This window comes from Polyodon spathula, chromosome 39 (assembly GCF_017654505.1).
Source record: "Polyodon spathula isolate WHYD16114869_AA chromosome 39, ASM1765450v1, whole genome shotgun sequence".
NCBI lineage: Eukaryota > Metazoa > Chordata > Actinopteri > Acipenseriformes > Polyodontidae > Polyodon > Polyodon spathula.
In genome coordinates, this window is record NC_054572.1 from 2,393,186 (window position 1) to 2,417,336 (window position 24,151).

Here is a 24,151-nt window from a genome sequence, read left to right on the forward strand (position 1 = left end):
GCTGAGCCAGCCCGGGGGGATTAAGGAAGAAAGGAAGGTGACACTGGAAAGGGGGCGGCAGTGATGGAATCATACCTGGAATTGAGGGCAAGATCAGGGATTACAGCTCAGATTTGATCACTTACAAGCGTTTGCCCAGATTAAGTGGGTCAGCACAGTATGACATCAGAATGGTTTACTGAAATAGTGGTTATGGACAAATATGAATAGTAAAGAACAGTATTTGTACAGTAAAGTTTATTATGTTTGCAGAAGAATGCACAGTGCTTTTCAAACCAGTGCCTGCACAACATTCGATACCTGTAGTTTTATACCTTTACTGTGCAATGCATTTAAATCTTATATATGGGCTTTACTTTTACTTTTTTGTCCGTGCTTTGTGTGGCTTGCATGTTTGTTTGAATCCCTTTCCTCTGTTTCTGGTGCTGCCCAGGTCCCTGTGCCCACAGTCCCTCCTCTCTCTGACGCAGGCTAAGCATCAGTAAGCATCTGTACCATGTAAAAACCCTGCACTTAAGATGATTGTACTTTTATGACCACAATCCCAGCAACGTTTATTGAACTTTCATTGAACCTGTGTTGCTCCACTGAAACAAGTAGATGCACTAGTCCGTCAATCAACCCCAGCACCTCCACTGAAAGTGTTCCATCTGTCCTGCCTGCTTTTCATGCCTGTGGTGTGCACCTGTAATCCTGTGTAAATCCGCTCTGATCGCCTTTAGTCTGGATAGGATGTCAGGCCGCTAATAGGATCGCTTACTTTGATCCTGTGCCCACAGATTGCTGCAGACACCCCCCCCCCCCCCCCCCCCCCTCAAAGGAAGCACCTTCTCTGTGTAAAGGTGTCATGACCCCCGAGCTGGTCGGCTTCACAGTTCCTGTCAGGCTGAAACTTATTAATGACAGGCAACACAATCAGCTGCTGAACCCCAAGGTAGCTTTATCAGCAGGCAAGGAGACTAAGAGCACCTGTACAGAATGATACAGAGTAGAATGATATACAGACTGCATGGAACACTCAGCAGGGAGCAACACAGGAGCTCCACCTGCTGGGGGTTACTTGTATAACATCTGGATGGGCATTAGGTAGGACAATGGTCTGTTCCCCAAAACCAATCCTGGTTGTTACACACATAGATGTAATTTGCACAGGGTACAAGTCCCCCTCACTTTATCAACCACAGAAAATGTCCCACTCACATTGCACAGTACTAAAACTGTCTCAATAACGTATTTGTATAAACACTGGTGAGTATAACACAGTCTCCACTAGGACTCGGTGGAAACGCCAGCCAACTGAGGCAGTGTTGGCACACAATGTATTATGGGAGAAAAAGCGCAGCACGGTGTAGGGCCAGAGAGTGGTATACGTTGTCAGAATGTGGTGTGGGTACCAAAACTTGACCCCTGCATCAGAAAATGGTACGCTGCTAATGCTGGGATTGACTACTGTAGAAATCACTATGAACAAGACAAACTGTAGTTCACCCACAAAATCATATTCCTTTACAATTTTAGATTGCCCAATATGTTGCTCACCAGTTAAAGTCACATAAATGTTCTGAATTTTGAATATATATATATATATATATATATATATATATATATATATATATATATATATATATATATATATATAAAATTCCTTTAAGGGCCCGACAAATTGTCCGGAGTACCCTGTTGTGTGGTGGCCATGCAGACCGGCGTGTCCTTGTTTTCTGAGCCGAAATCATTTGTGAATGTACACACACTCAGCGCGCGTACATGGTGTACCACTTGGTGAAACGCACTGTGACGAAAACGTTTACAAGTGGAGTCCGTCGTCTCAGGTCAAAGATTGCTGAAAGCAGAGAACCGTTTCTACAAGTTTTTTTTTTTTTCATTGTGAAATGTCTCAGTCAGGATACCATTTTCGTTAACTAATGCATAATCTGTTGACATGTAAATTGAATGCAATATTCATCCATTGGGTACAAGGTGTTACTGAATACAACCGGTTGGTTTAATACAGGACGAAGCGTCCACTGTAAGAAAGCGAATCGAAAGTGTGTGTGAGGGTTTGTTTACCGTTCACGTGATTTATACACCCGTAAAGGAGAACCTGACCGTGTCGATACACCATTTAAAAAGGTAAGCAACAACACTTCGTATCGCTCTCAAAATGGTTACACTGCGAAAGCACTTTGTGTCCCTGGATTCAAGTTTAAATTGGAAACATAAGGATTTGGTTTCAGACGTTATGGAGTCAAGCACACGCTGCAACATCGACTAAACTTTAAAATCAACATAATTGCAAATAAAATATCAGCTAATGTGTCTCCTGACAGGGTGCACAGTGCGATAACGCCTCACCTGGGTACGAATAACATGACAACAGTTTGGTAGTGCCACCTTAAATATACCATACTATAATAATAATAATACTAATAATTACACCACGTAACACAATTTTTGTTCCTGGGTAGTAAGTGTTATTTCCTAATTGCTTATGCCTCTAAAGTATAGACAATGGCTGTATTTGTAGTATAATTGTACATCTCGAAAAACTACTCGCTTCTAAATCTTTTGTAGTCATCTTTGTATTACTTTAGTATAAATACATGTTAATTTGGATTCATATGTTTTTTTCTGACTTTATGTGAACGAAAAGACACACATTTGCCCGTTTTCCCATTGGAAATAGTGATATGTTGAAATATCACTGTCCTGGTCACAAAAGCAAAGTTTGTGGGGAATAATAGCCATTTTCTATACTTTTGAGGCATAAGCAATTAGGAAATAACACTTACTACCCAGGAACAAAAAAAAAAAAAAAAATGTTGCACAGTGTTATTATAATAATAATAATAACATGTTCATTTTGTAAACATCCAAGTTTATTAATGTGTATATATAATAAGTTTATTAATGTGTATATATTAGCGCGCACGGGGGAAGCTACAATATGTATTTATTATTATTATTTTTTTATTGTAGGTTAATGTAGGTTTTGTTACCGCTGTCGTTATTAAGTGGTGTTGCACTGTAAACGTCTGCCAGTGCAACCCAGTTTAGATAGCTAGGTTCCGGGTAGCAGTAACGTGGCACAGTGCCCGAATGATTATGTTTTTTGAATTTATTAAAGCGTCTATAGGGTTTGTTTAATGACTCTTATTTGTTTAAGTAACTGAGACAAGTAACCCAAAATGGAAAGTGCAGAAACAAAGGAGGAAGTCACGAAAACGATGTCTCCAGTGACAGAACACACTGTAACCGTAAGTAAAGATGCAGAGTGTGTGTGTGTGTGTGTGTGTAGATATATATATATATATATATTGTCGTTGTTGTTTCTTCTGATGCTGAAACATACGCTTTATGAGTGATTCCTTTCTCACTGTTTGCTTCTGAATAACCACCTCCTGCTGAATGTAGTATCAGAGGTTGTGTGTTAATGTGGTGGGAAACAAGGACTGGAAAGCTTAATCTAAAAACTAGTTAGACTGTCTGCAAGGTCTGCATTATTGCAGGTAATCCTATTTTTGGACGAATATAGACTGATACCAAGGCATTGTAATTTAGTGTATAATTGTACGTGATTGTATTGGAGGCAGGGAGGTTAATTATTATCCATTTATTGCTCTATAGTACTCATTATTTTCCACATACTGTCTTAAAAGCTGATGTCTTTAAATGTAAACAAGTAAACAGCTCCCTAAAAACACACATTTAACAACGCTGTGTTGTTTTTGTTATATTTCTGCACCAGATCCAGCATGTGAAGGGAGACCTGTTCTCCTGTCCGCAGAGTGAGTCTCTGGCTCAGTGCATCAGCGAGGACTGCCGCATGGGGGCTGGGATAGCCGTGCTCTTCAAGAGGAAATTTGGGGGCGTCCAGGAGCTGCTGGGACAGAGTAAGTAAGCTCTTGTCTGCTGATTGGAGGAGAGGAGGAGGAGACAGCATGTCCAAGTGGCCAAAGAGTATGGTACGCAGATATTATACTGTGTGGTGTACAGCTATATCAGAACAAGCTGTCCTGTTTCATCCAAGTTCACGATATCGTTGTAGCTAGCACGGGGAATAGAGTAGCAGTGTGAGCCATTCCGGGTTTACCCCTGCGCCTTTGTTGTAATGCACCTGTCAATGAAAAGTCTTAGCTGTAGTGTGTCTAGTTAACCTCACGCTAAAAGCTGACATGGTTCTAAACAGCTGTGATTCGTAACGACTAGGATTGAGCAATTATTTATACCACGTTCTCAGTGTTTGTTTTATTCCTGTCCCACAGAGAAGCAGCCTGGCGAGTGTGCAGTGCTCAGAAGAGGAAAGCGCTTTGTTTACTATCTGGTAAGAGTGGACCATCGACCATCGTTTCCAGTGCTTTAATAGGTTATGTATGAGGTTATGTATGTGTGTATGTATGTATGTATGGAGCCCACTGTAATATAGCATGTCTGAAAGGTTTTCAGGACTGTAAAACACAGGCAGTGTTTAAGTTGCTCATGTATGTTTCTGTGTATGGGCTGCACTGTACTTTAAAACACTGACACTCTAATTAGCTGTTCAAAGTGGTTCTTTCTCGCTCCTGCTACAGATCACAAAGAAGAAGGCTCACCAGAAACCGACCTATGAGAGCCTGCGAAAGAGCTTGGAGGCCATGAGGGAGCACTGTGTCAGCAATGAAGTCAGAAAACTGTCAATGCCCAGGTAGGATATGGGACAGGGACCACAAGACGTCATTCATATATTGATAGAGTTCCAACACCTTTGTTATTTGTTACATCATAGAATGTCAACACCAATGAGAAAGACTTCTAGGCCAAACGTTTGTCTTTGAATTTGTTAAGTATTTTTAATGTATAGGAGGCGGTGTGGTCTGGTGGTTAAAGGGCTTGTAACCTGGAGGTCCCGGGTTCAAATCCCAGCTCACTGTGTGACCCTGAGCAAGTCACTTAACCTCCTTGTGCTCCGTGTTTTGGGTGAGACGTTGTTGTAAGTGACTCTGCAGCTGATGTGTAGTTCACACACCCTAGTCTCTGTGAGTCACCTTGGATAAAGGCTTCTAAACAAACAAATGATAATAGTATAACCTCAAATCATAAATTCATCAGTATTAATAAAATAACACCTTTACAGACCTTTTTTTTACCTTTAGGGTTTTGTGTTAGTGTCACTAATCATTACCTCCACCAATCAGTGGTGAGCGAGTTCCCTGGTGCGAATGCTGCATGTTAAATGCTGAACACGTGCCTGTTTTGTTCTCTCTCAGGATTGGCTGCGGACTGGATCGTCTGGATTGGAAGAAGGTGGCAGTGATGATAGAAGAGGTGTTCCAAAATACTGACATCCAGATCACCGTGTACTCTCTCTGAGAGGCAGCATGGGCCGAGCTGGGACTGGGACTTGCCCTGGCATTGACCGTGCCACCCTGGCTGCCATTGCCATCTAGTCAACTTCCCTCAGACTGCAGATTCAGCTTCTGGTTGGTTGGCATTGGCAGCCCTGGTTTATAAATCAACGCACCTTACACTAATTCTAGCAAAAGTGGGACAGTGTTGGGTGTAGCAAGATAAGAGTCTGATGTGAAATATAATTCCTTTTTTTTCCCTTTTAAAGATGAGAAAATATTGTTATGAGTTCTTTAAACAAAATGGACAGTATAAAACAAAACATTTTGATTCATGTTTAAATCTCAGGTAATTTTTTTTATTTTTTGTTTATCATTATATGAGGTTGTCGTGAACATGTTTGTGTTTTATGAAAGTCTAGTGTTGTTTTTTGTATATTGTAAAGCTACAGCACTTCGATGGCTCTCCGGGATCATTGCAATGAAGGAGTTCAGTGCTTATTTATGTTGTCGTTCTTGTTAATGAAGCATCAGTGATATTGTTAGTTATGATGCAGATGGCTATGGTGTCATGTCTGTATTGCAGGGATGAGAGTTCATCACAGTACAGAGGATATGTGCCTGCATGTCTGAACTGATAGCCATCATGCAGCTACAGTACTGCCATTCTGGGATTGCACAGTGGGCTATCTTATCTGATTATCATCACTATAGACCAAAGCAGATTTATTGTTAAATAGAAGAGATGGAAAAAATATAAATATAAGGGAAAGGGTCATTTAAGCTGTTTATTCTAAGATCTGTGATGCAGTGCTAAGCCACTGGGTGGCACTATATGCTGTTAAATAAATCCATTTAAACAGACCATTGTTACAGAAGTTGGCTACCAGTCAGATCTGTGTGTTAACTGAAAGTCATATTAAGAGCCGGAGTGAAAACACTCAGTAATGAAAGGGAAGGGTTTTAGAAAGTAATATTCAGCTTCATTGATCATCCCCAGCAAGACTGTTTGATTGGGACCCCTGTTATGGCTGATTGATCCCAGCACTAGGGGAAGACAAAGGAAGATACTGACAACATGCCCCACATGTCATCCAGTTCCTGTCCAGTTTTAAATAACTTTAGCATAACTGAGGCAGAAGTGTTAAAGGGACTAGGAGCTCTTAAAATAAACAAATCCCCTGGGCCGGATGAGATCCTCCCAGTAGTACTCAAAGAAATGAAAGAAGTAATTTACAAACCGCTAACCAAGATCATGCAGCAGTCTCTTGACACAGGGGTGGTACCGACAGACTGGAAAATTGCAAACGTAATACCGATCCACAAAAAGGGAAACAAAACTGAACCAGGTAACTACAGACCAGTAAGCCTGACTTCTATTATATGCAAACTTATGGAAACTATAATAAGATCCAAAATGGAAAATTACCTATATGGTAACAGGGTACTGGGAGACAGTCAACATGGTTTTAGGAAAGGGAGATCGTGCCTAACTAACTTGCTTGATTTTTTTGAGGATGCAACGTCCATAATGGATAATTGCAAAGCATATGACATGGTTTATTTAGATTTCCAGAAAGCTTTTGACAAAGTCCCGCACAAAAGATTAATTCTCAAACTGAACACAGTTGGGATTCAAGGAAACACATGTACATGGATTAGGGAGTGGTTAACATGTAGAAAATAGAAAGTACTGATTAGAGGAAAAACCTCAGAATGGAGTGTGGTAACCAGCGGTGTACCACAGGGATCAGTATTAGGTCCTCTGCTATTCCTAATCTACATTAATGATTTAGATTCTGGTATAGTAAGCAAACTTGTTAAATTTGCAGACGACACAAAAGTAGGAGGAGTGGCAAACACTGTTGCAGCAGCAAAGGTCATTCAAAATGATCTAGACAAGATTCAGAACTGGGCAGACACATGGCAAATGACATTTAATAGAGAAAAGTGTAAGGTACTGCACGCAGGAAATAAAAATGTACATTATAAATATCATATGGGAGATATTGAAATTGGAGAAGGAATCTATGAAAAAGACCTAGGAGTTTTTGTTGACTCAGAAATGTCTTCATCTAGACAATGTGGGGAAGCTATAAAAAAGGCTAACAAGATGCTCGGATACATTGTGAAAAGTGTTGAATTTAAATCAAGGGAAGTAATGTTAAAACTGTACAATGCACTAGTAAGACCTCATCTTGAATATTGTGTTCAGTTCTGGTCACCTCGCTATAAAAAAGATATTGCTGCTCTAGAAAGAGTGCAAAGAAGAGCGACCAGAATTATTCCGGGCTTAAAAGGCATGTCATATGCAGACAGGCTAAAAGAATTGAATCTGTTCAGTCTTGAACAAAGAAGACTACGTGGCGACCTAATTCAAGCATTCAAAATTCTAAAAGGTATTGACAGTGTCGACCCAAGGGACTTTTTCAGCCTGAAAAAAGAAACAAGGACCAGGGGTCACAAATGGAGTTTAGAAAAAGGGGCATTCAGAACAGAAAATAGGAGACACTTTTTTACACAGAGAATTGTGAGGGTCTGGAATCAACTCCCCAGTAATGTTGTTGAAGCTGACACCCTGGGATCCTTCAAGAAGCTGCTTGATGAGATTTTGGGATCAATAAGCTACTAACAACCAAACGAGCAAGATGGGCCGAATGGCCTCCTCTCGTTTGTAAACTTTCTTATGTTCTTATAAACACTGAGCGCTCAGTCCCTTATTCTGAGGGAGAGGTTAGCGGTGATTATGCAGGGTGAGTGACAGACACACCAGGAGAGCAAGTGGCCTGGCTGCTGTTACTGACCGTCACACTAAAAATAAACAGCCCAGCCTTCCAGAAAAAGCCCAGGACTCAGAAAAGAGCTCAGAGCAGGTATTTAAATCCTATGCTTGTGCCTAGCAAGGGTAGCATTGGTGTCCAGGTCACTTAAATGGCCAAGTGAACCAACTCTAGCCCTGTCTTAACTCTCTGCTCATCATGACAGCCACTTGTTTGCAACACGTTAATTGTTCCAACTTTTTCCAAGTCTTCCTACCCCCCCCCCCCCCCCTAGGGTGCCCCCCCGATCTAGCAAACATATAGAAATATTTTGCCGGTCACGTCTGTTTGGAAACATTTATTTTAATAAAATAATAAAAGGCTAAAGAAAACATACAAACACATGACAAGTTGTGCTCTTGGTTATAATAATAATAATAATAATACAGTTTAACATGTTGATCTCCTATATAATTGTAAATCTCCTATAAAGAAATTTAGAAACTTTTCTTTCACAATAATGTGTTAAATACGGGCACATGTACACAATGGGACATGCGTTGTGTTTGTAAGAGGAAATTACAGAAGTGTACCGTTTCTCAAGACTCAATGACATGGATTTGGTTCTTTTACCTAAAAGTAACGTTACGAATGCTGCACGTATAGAGTTCGTATTGACGACTGGTACCACTGGGTAATTCCATGTTGCCTGACAGACATGTAAGCAACGCTGGGACCTCGGACATTAAGTACCACACAAAAAAAAAAAAAAAAAAAAAAAAAAAATTAACTCTTATTTTTGCAAGAGTGCACGAAACAAGGTTGTTCTTCATCCATGACTTCAATATTCCCAATCACAATTCTTAGGCAAGCCTACGAGAAGCTGAGTCAAGTAGGGTTATCTTTACCATGCTTCAGATCAATAACCCAGGAGGTTCATTCAATAGCTTCTCCATGTGCTTTATGAACAGGGTCCTAGAAGCAGCCTCAGCAGTTTCATGTCTTCCTTACAGCAATGTCATTTCTGATATTGACCTATACACAACTAGTTTTAGCTACAAGTTTTACATTGGCTAGATTTTTAGGATTGAGACCTAATTAAAAAAAAAAAAAATATATATATATATATATATATATATATATATATATATATATATATATATATATATATATATATATATATATATATATATCATTTATTAAAATTTAGTAAATCAAAGAAACTAAATTGATTTATTGCAACGTTGTCTAAAGACTGATGTTTTAATGGTATAATGGTTTAGATTTTGAAAATGTGTCAATTTTTCCCCACCCCCCCTTCTTTCTTTCATTCTCTCTCTCTCTCTCTCTCTCTCTCTCTCTCTCTCTCTCTCTCTCTCTCTCTCTCTCTCTCTCTCTCTCTCTCTATATATATATATATATATCTAAACTACAAAGCGGTATGTAATTCAATGTGTTAATGTAACATTATTCAACAGGTTTCATTTGACTTTATGAAGCAAATTGCGTTAATTGTATAGGGTGATGCAAAGCTTTTGGCCATAGCTGTACACTGCACCACAATCATGTACAGGTTTTTCAGAAGATATGATTCTTTGGCCTCATGTCCTGTTCTCTTCATAGTTAAACTGCCTGTGCGCTCAGTAATGAGATTTTGTTTCCCCATTAGTGTGTTTACATTTCCACAAAGGGACCCTAACACTATAAGCCTGCTGTCTACTTTATTCTGGAAGCCGAAGCGTTCGACTCCTGTCTCCCCTGCAGCAGTGGGAGGTTATACATGTCATCCTCTGTTCTGTTAGAGTTCAGGAAACAAAGACAAAAAAAAAAAAGAGGATTGCATTGATTATGCTGATGACGTGTACAGAAAATACATACAAATATATAATAAAAACTTTATGGGGCACAACAGGAAAAAAAAAGAAGCATCGGGCATGTCAGTTTACAAACTGGGTGCATCCGAATACTAGAAGGAAAATTTGTACTTCGTTGCACATCGTTCTTCAAAAGGGAACAAGAACATGAGTACATTGTTGGCCAAGCTCGTGGATGAGCCAGTGGAGGTTTGAACAGAAGTCCACAGCTGTAGGACGCTGTGTAACGGGTGTCACTGTTAAGCAATGCTCTCCTTTGGAGAGGGGGATTGGGCACGTCAAAGGGGAACATCAAACACAGCGAAGCACACTGGTGGATCTACTCTGATGTAAAAGGACCACCGTACCTACAGGAGTCACGTTGTAACCCCACCCCACAACAGAAAAGCGTTACTGTGATTATTAGAACAAGTGTATTTGCAGAATACTTAGAGAAGGAAAGCAGGTGCCTGAAGGTGGATTTTGTGAGTGAAAGAGAAGAGGTGAGATGTCAGGTAGCCCAGACTCCTGTTACGAGGACAGACAGCATTCCAGTCCCTACAGGGAAGAGGTAAAAGATAAGCAGGTTACAGATGAGAAAGTGTTCTTTGCAGCTCTAGTACTCAGTCCAGGGACCCTAGAAGGATCCGAGCCAGTGCATTGCTAATACTCACTCTGCTGTCACTGCAGTATCTCGGAGAGCTTTTCTTCGTAGTACTCGTAGTTCTCCTGTGCGTCCACCCAGGGAGTGAACGTCTGTCCCTCGGGCTCCACGTAGGTATCCCAGATGTAGACGAAGTCGGCTGGCTTCATGATCTTCAGTTTGCAGCCGGCGGCTCTCAGCTGCCTCAGGCCTTCTTGGATCTCCGGCTCCTCCCACATAAAGAGGCGCGCCACCAGGATGGTGAGCCGCAGGCCCTTGCGGCTGCGCAGCACCTCCGCGATCTTGGCAGCGCAGGCCGTGCAGGGGCTGGAGGACACGTACCAGGTGACATGGTAGCTCAGCTCAGGGTTGCACTCAGGCAGGAGGAGGGTGAAGAAGGCCTCCTCCGCGTGCGGCGCAGTGATGTGCTCGTCCTCCAGGTAACCCCGCAAGGTCTCCACGTCTCCGCCACCCTGGATATCCACCGAGTAGCACAGGAACGTTTTATTGCGGCCGGAGGAGTACTCCACGTTTCTGAACTGGAATTTGAAAAAAAAGGACGAGATGCGATCCCTAAAATAAAAAGAAGTATTAGGTATCAGGAAAATATAAAAATATAATACAGTGTATACTTGAATGAACGAAACCATCCAGACCCTGAAATGGTTCATTATACAGTTGTACTTGGAGTGGAATGGACCTCCAGGACTGTGATTACCGTAAGCGATACTCCAAATCTACCGAATGATGTTCAAAACCTGAATACTGTGGATGAGTTTTATTATTTTTGTATTCAGTGCCAAATACTTCTGCTGCTTGGAGGACAACCTTTATTTAGCAAAATCTAATAAATGGGAATTCCTGTGCTGCTCCTCCTTCATTCCCTGTGACAATGTCAGAATACCAATCATGGTAACTCCAGTCTAGATTTGACACACTGTGCTTGATATTTCAACCATTTACATTGCGCTCTCTGACTTAAGCATGTCCAGAGAGCATCACATTGTCTGTGCATTCCCCTGGGGCTGTCCTCACTTGGACTCTCCTGTCGAGGCTCCTCTGCTGAACCCCAGTGCTGCACTGTGCTCCCAGGGGAATGCAGCCACCTGCTTTATTCCTACATTCCTCGCGATTAAAAAAAACTGCTAGTGGTTAGATTATGGGGCTGCGACAATTAAAGACCAGCACACGCATGTAAAAGTATAGCCAAGCTAAGGCACAGTAGGGTCATTCTACGATTCATTGTCATTTTCTCTGGATTGATGTATCGTTCCGAGAAAAATTGCTGAGATCTTGAGCAGGTGCATTACATACGAGACAGTTCTCCAGTCTGCAATGGTTAGGGCCAGGTAGAAGCCCTCCCCATGCAATGGCTGGGTTCTTGCAGTGTCTAAAGCTCCACTTATTTCTGGTCGCTGTGTGGAATCTCCTTTGCAAGGGCAGTCTGTGTGCAGAGAGCAGGACTTTGCAGAGATTCTATTATTAGAGAATGGCTACATGAAAAGGATGTTCCAGAAGGAGTCATTAAAATAGACTAAGGGATCTAATTTAACTTCAGAAACATCCCCATCGGAATGTAGTGGAGGGGGCTGAACATACTTGTGGAATGCTTACATTTTACATGTATTTAGAGAACCTCTTATCCATTGGTGATAAAACTTGTTTTTACAGCTTTCAGAACGGGGTGATATAGAGAAGAATCTGGCTGTAGGGGATCTAGTTCTTAGGGGATCTTAGTTAACTGGCACCAACTGTGTATTTAAAGTTGTGGTGGGGGGCTTGTGTTACTGACGTACTTATCAGGGTTAAAATAAAGGTCCATCACTGCAATACAATCCACCAGTGATGTGAACACGGGAACTGTTTTGCTCCAGACTAGCAACCGCATGTTCAGTAAACAACAAGCAAGCAACAAGAGGGTAACCACTTTATAAGAGATCTGTACTTCATGAACACGAACCTGCATCTGATCAACTCTACAGCCCAAGAGTAAGTGACAGCAGCTCATCAGCTTTAAAAACATGGCTGATCATAATCTAAACAAGGCCTGGAGCCGTCACACTTGGCCACGTTAGACTACTCAGACTACGGGCAGGCAAGGCCAGCATTCACTGCAATGGATGCATCCAATTCAAGCACTTAAAAAGGACTCTGCAACAACGGATTTCCACAGCTACATCAAAAACAAACGATTGAGCTCGGTTCAGAATTACTCTTAATATTTCTCAGAAACGTTCTCAGGAATTGCATACGCCTGTTTAAAAACATTAAACTGCTAGACCAGTGGGCTATTCTAGTAAGGGACAGCTATTTAAAAACATAAAAGGGTGGGACAACCCACTTACAGTGACGCTTGAAGTATGGAGCTTTGTCAGCATGAAATGCCCCAGTTCCTGTCATTCTTTTTGCTATGAGTAATGTGATTGTTCCAATAGCTACACATGCATAATCTGTCCGACCCAGACTTCCTCTCCAGGCCAGAACAGTGTTAATGCCATTGGGATCCCATGATGATACCAGTGCATAACGCAGACCCTAGCCACAAGCAAGCTGACCACAGCATTACCAGCAAATCTGACACAAGAGTATTGCTAAGTGGTCATGATACAGAAATACACTGGAGTGGATCTGATACCATGGTGCTGCTGAAGATCAATAGATAACCAGTCTAATGGGTGCATACCATTCTAATATCATAATACGAGGTTGCCTTACAACCTACGTTTCTCCTTAGTACAAAAGCACTGCATTATTAGTATTATCAGTGTCACTTCATAGCTAATATACATGATCAGCTCCCTTACAGTCCTTCTAAAGAACTTTTTTTACATGTGTTAAAAATTCAGGGGTGCCGTTTCTGCTACCATGTAAGGAAGAATAATGATAAGGAGAGTGCCCTGATAATAAGAACCCAAAATAGTCTACCCCCATCTTGATAAGACCAATGTGGATTGAGCAGGAATGCTTCACGCTATGCTATCTTGATCCTTGATTAATGTCACAGTCGACCATTGCTGGGGGACGGGGAGGCGTGGTTTGTATAAATGCTGGTTCTACTGTCTACGGTTCTACTGACTAAACACAGCTGAGTCACACCCACTGGCCTGCGAAACCTTCCATTCCAGCAAAGAACACTTCCATAAAAGCTTTGCGAATGGCGTGTCCGAAATACGCGTCGGCTATTGTAAACAAGACTGGCTCCCAATCCTTAAAAACTGGCTTTGCCTTCCCGTGGGGAGAGCAGGAGGTATCCCAGATGGCCTTTATTTTTTTTTTTTTACAGGAGAAAGAAAGGTTTGTTAAGATTTTTTTTTTTAATCTGTAAAGGAAATATCCCAAAAATCTCCCAAAGTAAAACACAAGAAATGCTCCTTTGGGGTTCTCTGGAATTTACAACACAATAGAATGCCAGAATCCCTGGAGTAAATAAAAAATGAAATCGGAACAGCCTGCCACACAAAGCTTTCATGAAGCTTGCAAATATGAAACGTTTCATTTAGCAACTGCGAGATTGACAGCAACAATTCCCCAGTATATTTATTGTCAGAACCGCCCATTCATTTGGCAAGTGGGTGATAGTCAAATGATAGTTACAGAGTAAGCGACACACACACACACATCTGAACTACGAACTTTGAGTCCAAAGACATTGGACGAGTGACATCGTAATTCAAAAGTTGACCACAAATGCACTCGGATATATAATCTGTGCCTTTGTCCTCAGCAAGCAACGAAAAAACTGAAATGAACACGACTGTAGGCCCCTGTCTTAGCAAGTATGCCACTGGCTCAGTTAAAGACCCCTCTCCTTACCCTGTAATGACTTGGAAGGGAGGCAGCTCCATTAATTCCACCTTGTCTTCAGGGTTCTCCGAGTCCTCAGGACCCTTGGAGTTCTCCTCTGGCTTGGCATTCTCCTCTGGCTTTGAGCTCTCCTTTGGTTTGGCCTTCTCCTGTGCCTTTGAACTCTCCTTTGCTTTGGCCTGCTCCAGTGCCTTTGAGCTCTCCTTTGGTTTGGCCTTCTCCTGTGCCTTTGAGCCCTCCTTTTTCTTGGTGGTCTCCTTTCTCTTGACGTTTCCCTGTTTGTCAGCCATTGTGGAGGAGACTAGAAGTGTTTCAGGGTTTGTGAGGGAAAGAGGACTGATAGAGGAAGAAAGACAGGAGAGAAAGAGAGAAAGATAAAGAGTGAGAGAGAACTAGAGAAGGAGGCTGGGCGGATCAGGGCAGCTGCTGTCCCATATCTCTGCAATGCTAAATATAGCAGTGGGGGGAGCTGCCCAGTTGATACCAGGACCTGAGTCAATGTTCAGGAGAGAGGCTGTTGTGGGGGATGCAGTCATTAGCTGGCATACTCAGATATCTATGGCTACCAGCAGGTCAGGGATTCAACAAACACTGTTAAAACTGGGAATTGTATCACTCAGATTGTACCTCTATCATGGTGCTTTACTTTAAACCTAATCTGAAACAAAACATTTATACCTGTGTAATTTTAAATTTTGTTAAAAATGTATTTTACAACATAAGTCACTCCAATGAAACGTTATCATTTCAAACTGACATCTCTCAAAACAGAAATTGAAGAGAAAAGAAAAAACATGACAGCAACAAAAGTGCAATAACAAATACTAACAACAACAAAAACCACCTTATTTTTTAATCACTGGATGATATTGTACAGGACAGACCTGGCTTCGGTATGTCTTGGATCTCCTAACCAGCACAGGGATTGTTGGAATCTGAACCCTGGGGATCAGCCATGATCCTTCCCTTCAAGAGAAGCACGAAGGCCAGTCGCAGAGGGAACATGAACATGACCTGACTGATTTTTCTTGAAGACCCAGAGGCCCAATCCAGCTGAGCACCAGTGATCTGAGGATATCGGACTCCTAGAACGTGCGAGTGTTGCACTATGACATCAGCAAACAGCTGTCAGCTAGGCAGAGCGATTGAAGTAGAGCAGTAGTGAACACCTTCGTCTGGAACTGGAACAGCATCAAAACAAGCCATTTGGAGCTTGCATAACACTTGAGCGCTTTTGGCTCTGTCCATAAAAAAAAAAAAAAAAAAAAAAAAAAAAAAAAAACACACCTCAGACGGAGCTCACATTTCAAATTGAAACCTGAAGCTCTAGGAACTGTACACTTTCCTATCTGCATCCAGGAAGATTGAAATGTATTTAACCCTTTCAGTCCTGAATTATTTTTGTCGAGCTAAAGAATGCTGAATTAAGTAGCACAATTCAAACAGGCACTCCTTTTTTGAGAGTGTATGACAACAGGACAAAAAAAAAAAATCAAATATATTTTGGTAAATGGGACTGAAGTCCTGTCAGTACTTTCAGAACGCTAAACAGTGCTAAGATAAGGCCGGACAGACCCCGTGGTCCCACAAGTGGAATTATAGAGTTAAACGTGTCTGGGTGCATCTGAAATCTGAGAGGGCGCCCAGTCGTCTCCAAACCCTGTCCCCTTGGTTACTGCAGAAACACTGTGTGCCAGTGACCCGGGTTATTCACTCGCTTGTCTAGTAAGTGAACTGCAGAATGTGCTTTGTCAGGGTTAATGTCAGCGTGCCAGTCTCCCAAGCCTCAATCTAGACTCACAGGGAAATAAATCAATTTACTCCACTTAACTATCAATCTGCCCTGGTACCAATAGGGGTGGGTGCAGGACAGTCCACCCTCTGGGGAAAAATTGGACATTGCAGCTTATAGATTTGGGCAGTGTTGGAAGGACTTTGCATTGCAGTCCAGTTCTGTTTTCTTAAGAGCTAAATTATACCCAGTTCAATTCACACTGCCTTGATAACACGCAATCAACATGAATGTAAGTCACTGTTCACAATGTGTTGATTGTGCAATATGTCGCTATTGTAACAGGATATGAGACATGGAGGATAGGAGCGTGTTACCTGGACATTGTGTCTAATTAAGCTCACAGTAAAACCTGGACTGGCTGAAGCGTCTGTACAATGGGATCACAGTTACCCCTGCCCCCCCCCCTCCCTGCTGCTAAAATAAGATTTAAAAAGAGAAGGGGGAGGGGGGTTCTCAGTTCTCTGAGCTCCAAAGATCACAGATCACCCAGAGATCACCTTGCGTTGCACGGTAATGAAATATCATTAACGAAGATCATTAATTAACGAGCTGCCTAACAGATAACAGCTTTTTAAAACGGGTGACAATTTGTGGTGTCTGGGGTACTCTGAGGTATCAGACAGAGTTCTGGGCTCCCAGCTAACTTTGTCCTGGAAGGACCCAAGGGTCAGGGAGGGCCGGCAGGCTGCACAGGACCGTATAAACGCGGAGCTCATGAAGCCACAGTCTCCACGGAAGCGAGCTCCACAGCTAGAAGTTTATAAAGCAGATGAGGGGTGATCGATTGAGTGAGGGCTGAAGGCCTTCTATAGATAACTACAGAGGTCAGAGCGACCAAGGCTCCGACTCTCTCTCACCAGCCCATTTGCAGAAATGCTAAAAGGTTAAAACGATATCCCTTGGCGCACAAACACACGTTATACCGTTGGCATGCGGCCAAGGTATCGCCACTGGCTGGGCAGCTAGATATTACCCTGTCGGGCACACACAAAACACATTATTTAAAACCAACTCATTTATTGCATTTAAATTCTCTGTTTCGTTTCCATGTTATGGAACAGGCATACAGCACTGATCTCGTATGATCTGTCTTTTATCCTTTACTGACTAAAATACATGATGTATTCCACACAGTATGTGCTGCTGCTTTTACATTTACATAACACTGACATGTTTATTTAACTGGTGCCTACATGGAGTACAATATGACCAGGAGGTGCAATTATACCTCCAAACAGGTTGGTGGCAGCAGCTATTTTAACATGACCCCCCCCCCCCCCCTTTAGATTCCACCTCTATTCATATTCTACTATTCAAGAAAAAAAAAAACCCCAAAAAACAATCAAATTAATCTCTTATAAATTCTCATTTAATACAGTTTATAAACAAAAATGTCACATTTCTATATAAAAGAAAACGCACTTGGCTCAGATTACTGCATGGATGGATGCCTCTCTCTCTGTAACCCTTACACCTATTCGATCTAAGTACTGCAGAGCACACATATAGAGCTGCAAATGTCTGACACAGTTCCCCCGCTGAGGGATTCTGTCGGAGAGGGATCCCCAGCTATGTAGGTAGAAAGGGTACATCTGTTCAGGTTTATTTTAATGATCTAAAACAGCAGTAGATGTAAATACTGCCACCCTGCAATTTATCACCCTGCTCTATGGTAGATTCTTTTACAATGTGTGTAGATATATTTATAATACTACCTACTACCTAAGATCAAAACGGTCATTAAAGACTGCAGCCGGCACAGTTTTGTTTTAGCAGCTATGTTATTAATGTTACCTGCATTAACAACTGCCTACTAGGAATGTGCAAAGACAAAAAAGAAAAAACTAAAAGGAACGGAAGATTACGGCATAATAAACCCCACCCCTTTAAGAGTTTGTATTTACATTTTAACTGTACAATTAACAAGGCTTTGAATTTTGCATTTGGCAGCACAATGTCCAGCAGACCAGCCTTCCCTTCTGTGTGATTCATCTTCTGGGTGAGTAAACGCTTTGGGAATGTATTGTTATCCTGGGCAACTTGCTTAAACAATCTTGTGCAAAACATTGAAAATGTGGGGTCCCGGTCAACAAGTCAAACCAACACTGGACAGGGTTTGATCATGCCCAGCAGCACCCTGGGTCTCTGGCCCCCACTCCCCTGGTCCCGTGACTGTGTGGTCCTGCTCAGCTTACTGAGCTGCCGCCCGGTGTTGTAAACAGTGTCTGCCGCTCGAGAGCCGCGGGGCGCCGGTTAGGACTTGACAATCTGGTGGTTTCCTCCCCCTCCTCCAGCGGTGGCGGCAGCGCTGTTGTTCTGGACATCCACGAAGCCCATGCGCTGCCGTCGCTTCCTCTGCTCCGTCATCTAAAACATACAAAGAACAATTTAGGCGTCACGCTAATAAAAACACAAACGTAAACCCTGGCAGTGGCACAAGCGGCTCCTGTTTGAAGCCTGTGGGAGACGTCGCTCTCACGCCGGCGTTGCGCTGCGTACCTGCTCCTTGAGCTCCACCAGCTGGCCAGTCAGGGTGGACACCAGCTTCATGGTGGAGCCCAGCTTCTCCTGCAGGTTCCTCAGCTCGTTTTTCTCCCCTTCCGTGTCGTTCACCACCAGGGACATGGCCTGCATGCGCGGGAACCAATCCAGGTTCTTATTCTGCAAGAATGCCGCACTCAAACGCATAAACACACATGACAAAAAATACCATTCAGTCACCGTTAAGATCATTTATTAACCGAGGAGTTTTAAAAGTGTAGGGCTGTATTTTTCTTTCAGCGGCTGCTACTTTAACAAGACATCACAGGGAACTTAAAAAACGAAACAGCGTTATGACTTTGTCTCCAAACGCTGCGATGCAAACAGCTTTTACACATACAGCCCGTAAGTTAACTGCACAATCTTATCTGCACGTGCAGCTGCATCTCCCTGTGCAGCAGCCGTTACAAACCCACAGACTTGTCGAGGTGTGGCCCATCCCATAAATCCTTTATTACTACAGCTCATGAGCTTGCCCTTCATTGCTGCAGTCCTTCGGAGCGATCCTTACCTTAATCATCATAGCTACGTAGCTCTCAGGCCCGGTGTAGTCAGTCCTGTCCTTCTCCCGGACCAGCACGATGAAATAAAGGTAGTTCCAGATGTTGTGTTCCACCTTCACATGCTCTTCAAAGGAAACCGTCTTGTTGTCAAACTTGTCTCGTTCGAGCCCTGGACAACACGGCAAGCGAAGGAAAGAGTTTGGGAACAACACTGCAAAACCTCTGCAAACTGCCCCTGGCTCGCTACACCAAACCACTACTTACCGCAGATGAAGCAGGTGGTCTTCAGGATCTCTTCCTTCCTCTGCTTCTCGCTCCTGAGATCGGCGAAGGTGTCGATGATCACCCCAAAAATGAGGTTCAGGACGATGATGATGACGATAAAATAGAACAGCAGGTCATAGACCACACGAGCCGGGAACAAGGACTCCTACAGAAGGGAAAGAGAAGATCCCATGAACTGGGCTCTAAGCTATGCTAATACTGTGCTCCTAGTCAGTAAAACTGTTTAACATGCTCAGAGGAGGAGATGCATGAACGCATTTCTTGTAGCAAGCTTGCAGAACTGGGATTTGAGAAAGCAGTGGAGTTTATTCAGGATTCCTTTATCTTGATACCACCATGTGACAATAAACAAGACCTCAATCTCCCAGCCATTGCAGTCTGGATCAACCCTGCCCCAACCTCAAGGGGAATAAACAGTACATGATAAAGTCTTGATATGCAGTTCAATGCCTGGTTCAAGCAGGGTGGGGTCAAGACAGGGTAATCACCCCTAAAATCAAATGCCGTTGATGGAAATGTAGCAATATAACTAGGCTGCAGAAACCAGCATCCCAATTAGGAAGTACTGTCAGAAAGCAACAGGGGACGAACCTGGGGTTTCTCACAAACAAGTAAAACAGTTTGGAGGTTTTTATTTTTCTGCTGGATGGGGAGTTTCCTTACGTCTTTGGATGGCTTGCGGAGCACATCTCCCACCCCCCCTCCGTTCCGGAGGCCGTGGTTCATGACCGTGACGATGCACATCAGCAGGGTGTCACAGGCACGCTCCCTGTCCTCCTCCTCCTCCTCCCCTCCTGCACAGAAAGCACCGAGACAACATTCAGAGCCGTGGTGACTGCCAAGCACACTTCAGATATGTACCTGTGAAGCTGCACCAGGCTACTCCAAGCTCAACACAAAACAAGAAACACACTGCATAGATCTATAAAATGAGTGAAGCTGGGACAAGGAATGCATTTGTACTTCTCTTCCCAGTGCTTCTTAACACTTTAAAAGCAGAACACTTTGAAAAAGGTTCCGAAGAGGATAACGAGTCCAAGGCATGGATCTCAGCGACTCACCATCAGTGCCTGCAGGGACATTATCTTCAGCAGCACAGCTGACTCCATCACTGCTACAAGAGCTGACAAAGTCCTTCATTGCCTCCCCCTGTCCGGTGAACATGGCTGGAGGAGAGAGGAGTTCACAAAGTGAGAAGCATCAGAAAGGCATTCACGCAACAAAGAAGACAATATAAGCACATTTCCCTTCCACTGCATGCATTAACAACGAAGTTTCCAATCCAGGCTGACCGGTGCTTTTGGGCTGGGGTAGCCGATCCACCTCCATGATGAAGTCATCCTTGAGGCAGAGGAAGCCCACGATGGAGAAGAGGTAAACCAGAATGAGGGCCAGCAGGGCGGTGAGCAGAATGGAGCGCCCGTTCCGCGTCACGCTCTTGATCACGTTGAACAGAGTGTCCTCTCGGTAGATCAGGTCAAACAGCTGGGCAGCGGGGAGGAAGAGGGAGGAGGGCCAGGAGTGGAGGGGAGAGGTTCAGGTGCAATAGGGTATAGGACTAGGGTTTTGGTTGGCACAGTATAGAGTAATATGATTCAGTTGGTAAGTTTAGAATGACATGCCAGTTATATACAGGATTTATAACTCTACCGCAGTTATAAAGCGGTACGGTCGTGGCCTCCATTACGTCATTACACTAGTACTTGTAATCTTGTAATAAGGCGGAACACAAATGACTCTTACCTATCGCACTCCATTGTATTACTGGACTTTATTATAGTCTAAACTGTTCTCTCAAGACAAACAGAGCCCTTCTTGGAAGCATGGCTCCTGCACTACCTACCAGGATGCTGTAGAAGAGCTCGTGGACGCAGAGCCCCAGCATGCTGGTCACCACATAGGCCACGTGGTACAAAAACTCCACGTCCATGATCATGGCTTTGTAGCCTCGGATGAAGGTGCCAAGATTCCCCACGAAGCTCACCAGAAACACAATCTTATTAATGAGCTGGAAGAATCAAGGAGAGAAGTTTAGACCTCTGCAACAGTAAAGTTACATTTATATGTACAAAGGTTGTTACAAACTATATATGCACCAACTAATACAAAACAATATTAACAATACCACAGAGTCGTGCTTACATTGAAAGTTCCCAGAAGGATGAGTGTAGGTCCTATTCCAAAGTATAAGATGGAGCGCAGGATGAGGGCCACAGAGAGAGGCTGAAGCCCCTGACGCTGGGTAAAGAGAGCCATCACAGACACACAGACCATGACCCAGAAGAGTATGTAGAGTATTGAGGAATCCACCACTGAACAGAGAGAGAGAGAGAGAGAGAGAGATGAGGGCAAGGGGCTCAGGGTACAGCCAGTCCCACACAGGCACCAGCTCAATAAGAAGCCTAGTTCATACTACAAATTAAGCTGGATTTCTTTTCTCTCTAGTGAAGATGCTTTCTCCTGGTGGTCGCAAGTATGAACCAGCCTCTAGGTCGACAAAATAACAGCTCACTCGCAACTCACAGCAGCAGGCTTCAAGTGCAGTCCAGGAGAAATCACTCCACAGACGCTGCTAGCTGTCCCTTGCTTACCCATGGGTCTGGAGTCGCTGTGAGGGTAGAAGAAGGCGATGATGAGGTTGATGAAGACGGCCAGGTTGAAGGAGATGCTCCCCCACAGCGGCATCCTCCTGGAGAACCAGTAGAGCACCGGCATGCTGCGCAGCTTCTTCTGCCACTCCATCTCGTTGTGCAGGAAGCAGGTCTGCTCGAAGAAGTCGCTCACCTTGCTGCCCTGCTCATCCTGCTCCGTGGTGGTGAAGACACGGTGCTTCGACTCCTCCGTCAGGTACTCACAGACGGGATGCACTGGGAACACAATCTGCTCCATGCTGCGGTCATCACGCACGATCTTGAGAGGGAATGGAGTTTCACCACGATGCCAACTGCGTGACACTGAACATTCTGCCCCCTCGTCTGAGATACGCATCCCAGAAGAGGGTCAGGTTTGTTAAAAGGCACACTTGAAGGACACAACCCCCACCCCCCACCCCTTGACCCAGAGTCCCTACACGCGTGCCCATCCCCACCTCGATCTGCGAAGTATGCTTCTCGTAGTACTGCAGTGGATCTTCTTCCTCCTCCACCACTGGCACATTGGACTTCAAGATCTGAGTCAGCTGACTGTTATTGAGGGTCAGCTGGAAGCAGGGAGATGACAGCAGAGTCATTACAGTGTTCCAAACTCTCACTTGCACACACAGTCGAGTAATGCCCCAGAGCAAAACAACCACAACTAAACTGGCAGTGGAAGATTATCTGAAACGGGCACAGGAAACACACAAAGCATGACTAACAGAGAGTGCAGCGATCTGCTGTGCAGGAGCGGAGCCGCTGAACGCAGCAGGAGCAGCTCAGTGCACAAGCCTGTTTTCTTACCATGGATGAGATGCCCTCCACTCCCTCCTGGGTTCGTTTCTGTGGCTTCAGAAGCTGGTGGAGCTGCTTGTTGTGTCGAGACAACTGGAACGAGAATCACACAGGGAATTGAGAGCGAGCGGGAGAGACAGAGACACGTTTAGCACGAGGAAGGCGGTGGTCACTATTAGAATAAAATGCATCTCTGAATGCCCATGCCAGTACAGCAGTGTTACAAACAGACACTGCTGCCATTGTCTTTGTTGCAATGCCGGCTAATGAAAGACAAAATAACCAATCTCTATTCAGAACCAAAAGCGCTGCGCTGCTCTCTTAGGCAATGCTTGATGAGAAGGGAGTTATTACAAGAAGGTATAAGCCAGCAAAATCTGCCCCATTTATGCAACCCAGAGCCTCACCTGTATGGCCAGGATGTAGATGTTGTGGCCGACCTCTCTAGGCGACACCTCCGAGTCCTCACACTCCTCCTCCTGCCGGTATGCCTTCTTTATCACATCCACCTGCAAGAGAACCAGAAGAACTAGGGCTAATTGAAGCTGATGAAATTAAGTTTCACCAGGGTACATTGATCTGTATTGGTATTAAAGACAGCATGCTGCTCTTCAAGAGCGCTGCAAGATCTTTTAATGTCAGATCCTGGATTAGCAGCACCTCATCCAAAAGAACTGAACCCCACAAAACATCGTATTATTAATCTATTAGAGTCCAGAACAAAAATCACCCAACACTGAGCAACTAACACCATTACACCCGGTTTTTCTGGGAGGTCCCCCTGCCCAAGTGCTGACCAAGCCCAGCCTGACTTACCTCCGACAGCAGAAAGCCTGCAGTGTTAAAAAAAAGGGTTCATTGTACAGCTTCCTTACCAGCTCCTGCGGCCGGAGGTTGAAGAGGATCCTCTCTGCGTTCTCGCTGTCGTGGCGGCTCTCCATCAGAGCCAGCAGCAGCTTAGATGCATTGTCCTGTTGCAGAAAGAGCACGGGGAGAAATCACACAGCCACACAGGACAGTGAGCAGCACCTCTATAGCAATCAGACAGGAGAGCGAGCAGCACCTCTATAGAAATCACACAGGAGAGTGATCACACAGGAGAGCGAGCAGCACCTCTATAGAAATCACACAGGAGAGCGAGCAGCACCTCTATAGAAATCACACAGGAGAGCGAGCAGCACCTCTATAGAAATCACACAGGAGAGCGAGCAGCACCTCT

The 24,151-nt window shown here is 43.8% G+C and overlaps 3 protein-coding genes across 4 annotated transcripts in view; 1 reads left to right on the forward strand and 2 right to left on the reverse strand.

Moving 5' to 3' along the window:
* Positions 1-1,897: 1,897 nt before the first annotated feature.
* On the forward strand, positions 1,898-6,219 carry LOC121304671 (ADP-ribose glycohydrolase OARD1-like). Its single transcript, XM_041235937.1, has 6 exons — positions 1,898-2,130; positions 3,164-3,254; positions 3,746-3,890; positions 4,263-4,321; positions 4,569-4,681; positions 5,244-6,219. Exons 2-6 carry the CDS (start codon positions 3,186-3,188, stop codon positions 5,344-5,346), a joined length of 489 nt encoding a protein of 162 aa, XP_041091871.1. The 5' UTR covers positions 1,898-2,130; positions 3,164-3,185; the 3' UTR covers positions 5,347-6,219.
* Positions 6,220-9,853: 3,634 nt separating this feature from the next.
* Positions 9,854-15,418, reverse strand: LOC121304629 (C->U-editing enzyme APOBEC-2-like). The gene is made up of 4 exons (XM_041235867.1): positions 15,265-15,418; positions 14,390-14,716; positions 10,608-11,149; positions 9,854-10,491 (listed from the first exon to the last, which is right to left on the reverse strand). Exons 2-3 carry the CDS (start codon positions 14,668-14,670, stop codon positions 10,615-10,617), a joined length of 816 nt encoding a protein of 271 aa, XP_041091801.1. The 5' UTR covers positions 14,671-14,716; positions 15,265-15,418; the 3' UTR covers positions 9,854-10,491; positions 10,608-10,614.
* A 2,513-nt stretch (positions 15,419-17,931) lies between these two features.
* LOC121304724 (inositol 1,4,5-trisphosphate receptor type 3-like) overlaps positions 17,932-24,151 on the reverse strand; it is a 40,214-nt gene continuing 33,994 nt past the window's right edge. For both annotated transcript variants that reach the window (XM_041236080.1, XM_041236078.1), the window contains exons 43-56: positions 23,808-23,903; positions 23,340-23,441; positions 22,942-23,025; positions 22,593-22,703; positions 22,096-22,414; positions 21,647-21,816; positions 21,348-21,512; positions 20,797-20,989; positions 20,566-20,670; positions 20,168-20,298; positions 19,484-19,649; positions 19,228-19,388; positions 18,675-18,836; positions 17,932-18,542 (exon numbers count right to left, since the gene is read on the reverse strand). In XM_041236080.1, coding sequence (XP_041092014.1) covers positions 18,429-18,542; positions 18,675-18,836; positions 19,228-19,388; positions 19,484-19,649; positions 20,168-20,298; positions 20,566-20,670; positions 20,797-20,989; positions 21,348-21,512; positions 21,647-21,816; positions 22,096-22,414; positions 22,593-22,703; positions 22,942-23,025; positions 23,340-23,441; positions 23,808-23,903 — 2,079 coding nt within the window. In that variant the 3' untranslated portion in view covers positions 17,932-18,428. The remainder of the gene's footprint in view (positions 18,543-18,674; positions 18,837-19,227; positions 19,389-19,483; positions 19,650-20,167; positions 20,299-20,565; positions 20,671-20,796; positions 20,990-21,347; positions 21,513-21,646; positions 21,817-22,095; positions 22,415-22,592; positions 22,704-22,941; positions 23,026-23,339; positions 23,442-23,807; positions 23,904-24,151) is intronic.